Below are 9,284 nucleotides of genomic sequence, written 5' to 3' on the forward strand. Positions count from 1 at the left end.
CACTTGGATCTGAAGGTCCCTGAAAGCTCCCCAGAGCTGGGAGGCAAGGGACTGACTACCGTTGATTTGGTCCCTTTTCCCTCGAACTTCTGGCTCCGTTAATATCGTGCTTTCAGTGGCTGCAGTTACTATAGCAGGTGGCAGAATTGTACAAGTACAGACGCTCTTCGGCTGATGATGGGTTACGTCCCAATAAACCCATCGTAAGTTGAAAATATCTTAAGTCCCAAAATGCATTTAATACACCTAACCTACTGAACATCATAGCTTAGCCTCGCTTACCTTAAATATGCTCAGAACACTTACGTCAGCCTACAAAATCGTTTAGCACAAAGCTTACTTTGTAACAAAGTGTACCTCATTTTACTATGCATATCACTTTTGTACCTTTGCGAAGCCGGGAAACTGAGTCAGGGACCATCTGTACTAAATTGTAGATGGATCTCCTGGTGGAAAGCAAGAATAAGCGTTCCGAGTAGACAGCATCTGCAGAGAAATCACCTGACCCGGGGCCCAGGAATTTCTAGCCGTTCTTTTAAAAGCACTTTCTAATTACACGAGGAGTAAGTAAGCCACCACGATGAGTTTGTTATGTATTCGTGCAGACTTTTCTTCTCCATGTAGCAAGTATCCTACCCTTTAGAGATTGTGCTTGGTCAGCCAGCCCCTCGGGAGACAGCCTCGTGGAGGACTGAGCCGCAGGCCTGTAGGAAAGTCACTTTAGGTGACCGGGGCTGACATTCTGCATTCCGCCTTGCAGAAGACCTGAGGTGGGGAGAAAAAGCAGCTCTGGGCCCGGGGACCTTGGCAGGGACTGTGCTTGGCGGGTGGCTCCCATGGGTGGGCAGGGGAAGGGTGCAGAAAGGGCTTTCATGTACCGCGTGGGAGAGTCCCAGGAGGGAGTCTGAGGAGCTCTGAGACAAGTGCTGTGCTCCGGCTGCGACTCCTGTGTAGTCCGAAACTCCTCCTCGTCCTTAGACCCGTGTGAAGCGGGGTGTCTCGGATGTGGCCACTGCCTCTCCCTACTCGTCCTACTTAAAAAAAAAAAAAAAAAAAGTCTGAGAATTTTGACTTTAGATTGTGGAGGAGGAACCTTTTATTTGCACCTTCTGGCTTAACTCACGTCCAAATAACTTTCTTATGTGATGGCAAGTTGGCAAGACAGCTTTCCTCTGGAATATTTCTGCCCAAACTGCAATCTTCCTCGATGCATTCTGCACGGGAACCAGCCTCTTTGTAACCTATGTTACCTTAGGAATTCGAGGAATTTTCCGGATTGGTTCTCCATATGTGCTCTCGCCGCTGCGTTTCTAAGTGAGCCTATAGAGTTGGCTGACGAGGGAGGTGGTGAGAAGCTCGGGGTGTCGCTCCTGGTTCTGGCGCTGCCCCGTGCGCATTGGGTCCCTGGAGGGGAGTTTCCCTGCCCATCTATCTCCCTGTGCAGTGGTGACTGCTCTGTGATTTCCTTCCAGGTTGGCTGGCTCCTCTGGCTGATGGCATGTTGAGGTTCAAGGGTCAGTGGCAGCGAGGGCTTCCGATCCAGAGGGGGCCACTCTAGAGGCCAGGCCACCAGCACCATGGGCCAGTGTGTCACCAAATGCAAGAATCCCTCATCAACTCTGGGCAGCAAGAATGGAGACCGTGACCCCAGCAGCAAGTCACACAGCAGGCGAGGTGCAGGCCACCGTGAGGAACAGCTGCCAGCCTGTGGCAAACCCGGTGGGGACATCCTCGTCAATGGGACCAAGAAGGCAGAGGCCAGCGCCGATGCCTGCCAGCTGCCCACGTCCTCGGGCGACGCGGGGCGGGAGCCGAAGGCCAGTGCCGAGGAGGCGTCCTTGCAGAGGCTGGAAGAGCTGTTCCGGCGCTACAAGGACGAGCGGGAGGATGCAATCTTGGAGGAAGGCATGGAGCGCTTTTGCAATGACCTGTGTGTCGACCCCACGGAGTTTCGAGTGCTGCTCTTGGCTTGGAAGTTCCAGGCTGCTACCATGTGCAAATTCACCAGGTGAGTCACACATCCCTTCCCAGGTGAGCGGAGGAGGAGAGAGCGTGGCGGGGCACTGGTGCTGGCCCGCCCAGAACTGGGTCGGCGTCACAGCGCGTGGGTAAGTCTTTTCTTCTTCTGACCAGTTTCTCTAAAGCTTGTCTCTCTAAAGCTGCATAGCAGGGCGCCAGCCGGCCATTGTTACCTGAAGTGAAATGGGGGACAATCCACGTGGAGCCCCGCTGCCAAGCTGCTGCCCAGCCGCTGCTGCTTCCGACCTTTCCCTTCTCTCTCGGTCCTGCCCCTGTCAGTTCTCTCCCTTCCTCCCTCACTTGGTATTTACTGTACGCGTGTCGTGTGCCAGGCGCCACGAGTGCCTGTGCGCTGCCCCTCTGCCACTGCAGGAGGCCAGTTGCCCCTTCTGGCTCCGCATACTTTGCCCTCAGCCAGCCTATGTGGCGACAAGGACAGCTGCCCCAGTTATCAGGCAGGCATTGTGCACAGTGTCATGGTCATGGGTGCCTGCAGCGGTCGTTTGTGGGGGAGGACATGGCAGGGTCATCCCAGGGTGTGGCTTGCAGAGCGCCAGGTGACAAGTAAGAATTGACCGTTTCTGGCCCCTGGGCAGGTTACCCCGCAGCCCTCAGGTGCCTGTGTCTTCAGCAGACCCCGCGACCTCCGTGCATTCAGTGTGAGACTTCCTGCAGGCTGACAGATGGCAGGAATACATACAGTTTTTGTTGTTTAATAATAGAACTTTGATCTCTGGTGGCAGTTACCCAGGTCCATCCAGAATCTTTGGCTCCAAAAGTCTGCCTTGGCAGTCACCAAAAATACTCCCCAAACAGACCCCCCACAGAGAATCAAAAGGAAGCAGGAAGAGTCCCCCCGTCCATCCGTCTGGGAGGGGGTCTGCAGCTCAGTTGCTGTTGCCGACGGGGAAGCGGCCCGTGCGGGAGGCTCGCTTAGCTTTGGGAAGCTGAATAAATGAATGAGTCAACCTTTTGCAGCTGCCTCCCATGTGCCTGCCAGACGCTGTCAGAAGCAGCTGACATGTATTCACTTGTTCAGTCCTCAGCGAACCCCTGTGAAGTGAGGGGGGGTAGCCTCCCCTGTGACGGGTGAAGACAGGGACCCCGGGGAGGGGTTGGGATCAGTCCATGCCACGCGGCTTGTCGCCTCTCAGTAAGGCTCTCATGTGCAGGGACTGACTGTGCCCCTCCGTCCTGTTGCAGGAAGGAGTTTTTTGATGGCTGCAAAGCAATAAGTGCGGACAGCATCGACGGGATCTGTGCGCGGTTCCCGAGCCTCTTGACAGAAGCCAGACAAGAGGACAAATTCAAGGATCTCTACCGGTTTACATTTCAGTTTGGCCTGGACTCAGAAGAAGGGCAGCGGTCGCTGCACCGGGAAATAGCCATCGCCCTGTGGAAACTCGTCTTCACCCAGAACAACCCTCCCGTGTTGGACCAGTGGCTCAACTTCCTGACGGAGAACCCCTCGGGGGTCAAAGGCATCTCCCGGGACACATGGAACATGTTCCTGAACTTCACTCAGGTCATCGGCCCCGACCTCAGCAACTACAGCGAAGATGAGGCCTGGCCCAGTCTCTTCGACACCTTTGTGGAGTGGGAGACGGAGCGGAGGAAAAGGGAGGCGGGTGGGAGGCGCGCGCTCAGCTCAGGGCCCGAGGGCTTGTGTCCCGAGGAGCAGACCTAGCACTGGGACCTGCCCGCCGCCCGGAGCCACCGAGGGAATGGACCTTTCTGGAAATTACTGAAGATCCGGATATTTTCTACTTTACACCTTTCTCTGCCTTGTATCTGAAAGGGCTCTAAAATGCTGTATCATGTTTTAGGCACTTTCTTCACTTTTTGGTTATTTTGGTTATTTCTTTTTTGGGGGGAGGGTGCCCCCCAAATATTTGAACCTGGTTACATGTTGTGCATTTCTTTTTTTTTTTTTAAAGCCTTCAGATAGAATAAGCCTGCCTTTTCTTGCACAAATGAGATTTTTTTTTTTTGCGGGGGAGGGCATAGAACAGGGAGGAGGGCATCGGACGTTAGGCTGAATTAACCTACAAGAGGAAACAGTGCCAGGTCTCAGTTTTGCATATTGTTTTTCAGGGCAGGTCTGTACTGTGTGTAGTGCTGTTTACATGGTTGAATTTAGGTTGTGATAATTATTTTTAAAGATTTACACAGAGTTGACTAGCAGTGTTAACTGTTAACCACATCGCATTAATTCCCAGACGATTTAAAGCTCTTGGAGAGCCGAGGCCAGCCAAGAGCGGTGGTCTGGTGACACCCCCCTCTGAAGCTCATTTTCTGAACCCCTTGTTTTCCTCACTTCTTGCTCATTCCTTCTCTGACCCATTGCATTTCGTGCCGAGTTGATCCGTCACCATGCTGCACCTGTCAGTCAAGTGAGCGGTTTTTTAGAACCTTGTGCTAACAACCACTTAAAACATCGAACACAGAGAAAGCAGTGCTACCTCAGTTTTGCTGGAAGAAGTAGACTTTGATAGTTTCCTTTCTTTGATGAATTTTCTGTATTTTCATGTTGTAAGTGGAAATACGTTTTGTTTTTTTTTCTTTTTGTTTTTCATTTGCCTCGGAGCCAAAGTTTCTGTTCCTGGTGGTCGGAAAACTGTGCCTGCCGGCCAGCTGACTTGAAGGAAAACTGTGGTGTGGAGCTCTGCTTGAATTTTTTTCTTATTTTAAACATTTTTTTTTGAGTGTCATCAGCTTACTTGTCTGGCAAGTGCAGAAGCCTGGGGCTGGCCTGAACTCTGCCAAACAAAATACAGACGTGTATTTAATAGTTAAACGTGTGCCCTTTTTCCCTTCTTGCTGCACCCATGTTATCACTGAGCCCCTAGGAGTTATTTATTATCTCGTCGTTTGTGTTAGGCTCATTTGGGGTAATGTGATAACTGTTTAGGTTTACATGACCCTCTTCTCCTTCCCCTCCCCCAAATATGTATATATACATATATAAGATATGTATATATTTTACCTATATAAAATATATATATACACATATATGTATCTATATTCCTTTGTTTCTTTGCCTGCTAAAACTGGCCATAAAGGAGGCAGCTGCCTTCACTATATAAAGTATAAGAAGAGTGCCAGGGAGCGTTTCTAACGGAGGCTTTTGAATCTGAATTTGGACCATTTTCACTAAAGAGAAGTTGAATTTTCACAGTCTTCTCACAAGAGGGAGGCCCAGGCGACTCTGCGTGCTGGCCCCGTAAGTCCAGCTTCGGCCAAACTGCCACACGTGAGCTGACTCTGGTCTGACCTGGTCTTAGTAGAGGGTCCTCGTTTTACCATTTAAAAAAAGACGTCCTCAGAAAACCGTGCTGGAGGGGTGGGTGGCAGGGACTTGGACAGTTCGGCTTCCAGCACTTTTGAACAGATTGAAAAGGGAATCTTTTGAATAAAACCTTATAAAATATTTATACTTTGGAGGCAATGAGAGTTTGTCTATGAAACATAGGGACTGTCGCCCCCTAACCACCCCCACCTCCCTCCCGGATATGTTTCTTAGCCTGGGCAGGAATTGCTTCTTTTGAGTTTCTTATAGATTCGGGCTCCCATCTTTACAAAGATGATGAAGGAGTTTCTGCAGTCAGTGTTTTTCCAGAATTGACATCGACATAGAGAACGTAATTGGAGTTTGCTTTTTGTAACCGTAAAACCTGGGAGACGCCCCTTCTAGGGGTGGATGGGGGGCTTTGAAGTCAGCCACAGTAGGTTAGCTCTCCTTCTGGAAAGCTGAACAGGGTGTCAGGCCAGATGTCTGTCTTTGTTCCAGCCTAAGACACAAGATCCTTGTATAAAGAGCGTTTTCTAGAGACCCCAGCTGGTTCTGGGGGCTCAGCTGTACTCGGGGTACCCAAACTGAGTTCTTAAAGAGACCACCTTCTCATCCAGCCAGTCGGCAACCCCCCACCCCCCATTGTTCCCGTTTCTGAGTTGGGTAGAGGCTGAGTCAGGGAGAAGGCCGGTGGCTCCTAGCCGGGTAAGGCTCTTTTCATCCCAGATCACAAGGGTGTACGACAGAAAAGAGCACCAGGGGAGGCCCGTGGACCCTGCGAGCTGGAGGCACCCGATCCACCCCCACCGCCAAGGAGGCCTCCAGCCATGCATTAGGCAGACTGTACTGGGTAGATTTTGTCTTTTAACGAACTACCAGCTTCCCCAGCCCCCACAGAAGAGCCATTTCAAAAATGAGTCTGGGTTCTGTTTTTCGTGATATTGTTGTTACAGCAGAGCACATGAGAAGCCAGAAGAGGGAGCAGTCAGGGAGGGACTTACAAGCTCCTTCCAGGTTTTGGGTCCCTGATGCAAATTCTGCCCGCCAAAGCAGTTTTCTGCAGAGGGACCCGGGGTGGTGTGTAGGGTTTGCCGTTACCCTTCTGGAAAATAGGTCGCTGTTCTCTTCACCTTAATGAGTGTGCAGGCATTGTGGGGAAGGGGCCAAGTGCAGGCCCCTCAGCTCGGCCAGGGCCCCCTTCACTCCAGCAGTGTAACACCGGGGTGATGTGGAGAGAGGCCAGATGTGGCCGCCATTTTGAAAAGAGGCAAATTATCTGAGGGGCACTACGACAAACTGGATTAATATGTGCTGGAAAATGGCTAGGTTTTGGCAAAGGGCTTTGTGAGCGTCTCTGGGGTTTCTTCAGCAACTTAGTGGAAAGCTGTATGAAATGACGTGTTCATTGAACGGCTCTTCCCCCATCCCTGCCAAATTGCTAAATTTGTGTGCGTCGTTCGTAGCCCTACCTCCTGTGATGACACTGCTTCAGCTGGTTGCCCCAGCAGCTCTCCCTCATCCCTGCCAGATGTGCCCACATCTGTGGGTTGGGTGCAGGACCCCATTCCAATTTCTGGTAAAAATCTAGAGCTAGGTGAAGATCCAAGTTTCAACCAAGCCCCCAGGCCCAAGGAAACCCCGTTGAAAATGTACAAGGCCATGGTTTCAGTGTTAAAAGGCTTAAGCCACACAGTATTGGTTGGCGTTTGAAACGGCAGTGATCTCTCGGGGGGCTGGCGCCAAAATTGAGTCCTCAGCACTGCAGCCTGCAGGGCGTGGGGCTCTGTTCACGGATGGCCCCCCATCCGATGCCATGCCAAAGTGTCTTAAACAGTGGTGGGAAGTTCCTGGGAGAAGGGCTAGGGTTGAAGAGTTTAAAAAGCAAACCAGATCTGTCCTTAGGACTGTGTTTGGGCTGCCACGTTTACAGTGAGGCCTTGGGTGCAGTGAAGGCCAGAGGTAGCCCCATGTACCCAATGACAGGGCAAGGCTGGGAGGAAGCAGCTGCTGGGGTTGCGTGGTTTGCCTGTGTTTCCACCTTTCTCACGTCTCTCATGTGTGGTGAGCGAGGACGTGAACATCTTGGCTAATGGACAGAGGTCTTCCTTGGGGAACTCCAGCAGTATGTTGTTTAATCAGCGGAAAGGACTCTGAAAAGTCATGGCTGTATATGACTTGGGACTCATTTGAGGACACGTGACGTTGGCCCTTCTCTTACTCCAGGTGTGTTTTCTGAATTACATGGAGGGGTTCCCCACTCGCCTCCCTGTGGAGTTTACACCTACGGGAAGCGGGAATTGCGGCATAAATTCAGGGTAACCTGGACTGGGTCTGCGTATCAGTGAGACCCGAACGTGTCCCCTTATTGAAAGACCAACCTGATGCTTGAGCTCTGGTTCAGAAACGCAGATGCTTCAGCTTCTGACCCGGTGCTGGGGCATCACGTCATCCCCGCTGCTCCTCAGCTCAGCCTGCTCTCAGTTACCTACTTCCGTGGCCCACGTCCCCTCCCCGCTTTCAGCACAAATCGGGGATATTGCCAAAGGAAGCCATTCAGCAGCTGCTGTGGGTTCCCTGTCCCCCTTTCCCCCCCAACACAGTTATTCTGGGAGAAGTGTCTTCGCTTTGGCCCTGGCCCCGGCCCCAGCCCCGAGTCTGTGCTATGAATTGCTCTGACCCGTTGCACTAATGAATGCTTGGTTTCAAAGGGGGGATTTGAAGCAATAGGCAAACGGGGCTTGGATGAGTCGGTCCCACAGACACTCTGCCTTAACCCGCTGAGGTGACGAGTCCTCCACGCATGTGACCCTCCACCTTTGTGGATTCCTCTTGGTTGGTGACCAGTGTTTCTTGAGGTCAACACTTGTGTTTGTATTCTCTGCACTGTTGCACTCTCCAAATGGCTCCTTGAATATTTTTATTAACTCGTTACACACAGTTTTTGTCTTTGTCTACATTATTTCTTTTGATGTTTTTTTATTTGAAAGGTTACCTGCTGTTGGATTTAATAAATTTGTTTACTTGACTATTGACAATTCTGGAACAAACAAACAAAACCAGTGGCTTTATTCTGGGGCAGGATTTATCCGCTGGGAGCCTCTTCCAACCTGACAATGGATGGTAGTTCCTATGTTCTGGAAAATCCAGATACTGTGGACCCTCAGACTCCAGACACATGCTGACCTCCCGCTCATCAAGCTCAGTGATCTTGGGGTTCCCAGCACTTGTAGGCAAAAAGCAAGTGAGTCATCACAGGGTCACTTCCTAAATAGTCTGAACTTAGCAAGTGATGTGGGTTCCCATGAGGAATGGAAAGCAAGCACTGTGCTCAGGGGAAGACGTCTACGTCTGTCAGGTTGGCAGTGACGGGCAAAGCTGAGCTGAAACTCAAGGGCCACAGCGGTGTGACCTGTGGCAAAGGAGTGAAGTTCCGAGTTTCCTTTGACTCATCTGTGAAATCAAGAGACCGTTATTTCCGTCGGTGTTAGGATTTAAATGAAAGTGTTTATAAAGCACCTAAGCTGTAGAAGTGTAAGGTCCCCAAAAGGATGTCAGGTGAGTAATGCTGGGAACCCAGAGAGTGGGGGAGGGGGTTGGCAGCGTGGTCCCACATGGTCACACATGACCTTTCACAGGTCACTGCCTGTCTCGTGGGCCCAACTTCCCTCGGTGCCAAATTGGGGGAAGATGGGAAGCTCAGACTAACATGAGCCTTCGTGGTGCCATGTGGCTCTTACATTGTAGAAGCCCGATTACAGCAGACCACTTCTGACCCTTAGCTTCCTTGCATTGTCTTTTCTGTCTAGTTATTGTTTCTCTTCAGGAAAGCGATTGGCCAGCTGTCTTCTTTCTTTGACGGAGGCCCTAATGGCCTCCCCAAAGACTCCCAGCCTCCTGTGGGTAGCTCCTAAAAATAAGCACGGCGGTGAGACTACATGTGCTTTTCTTTGTCTTTCCAGTTGGAAAGGGTTTG

General features: G+C 51.2%; 1 protein-coding gene across 7 annotated transcripts in view; it reads left to right on the forward strand.

Moving 5' to 3' along the window:
* Positions 1 to 8,336, forward strand: part of DCUN1D3 (defective in cullin neddylation 1 domain containing 3) — a 34,946-nt gene extending 26,610 nt beyond the window's left edge. For all 7 annotated transcript variants that reach the window (XM_074323137.2, XM_074323142.2, XM_074323139.2 and 4 more), the window contains 2 exons: positions 1,473 to 2,008; positions 3,223 to 8,336. In XM_074323137.2, coding sequence (XP_074179238.2) covers positions 1,578 to 2,008; positions 3,223 to 3,706 — 915 coding nt within the window. In that variant the 5' untranslated portion in view covers positions 1,473 to 1,577 and the 3' untranslated portion in view covers positions 3,707 to 8,336. The remainder of the gene's footprint in view (positions 1 to 1,472; positions 2,009 to 3,222) is intronic.
* Positions 8,337 to 9,284: the final 948 nt, after the last annotated feature.

The sequence above is a fragment of the Rhinolophus sinicus genome, chromosome 10 (genome assembly GCF_057876585.1).
Source record: "Rhinolophus sinicus isolate RSI-liver-muscle chromosome 10, RSI-T2T, whole genome shotgun sequence".
Taxonomy (NCBI): Eukaryota; Metazoa; Chordata; class Mammalia; order Chiroptera; family Rhinolophidae; genus Rhinolophus; species Rhinolophus sinicus.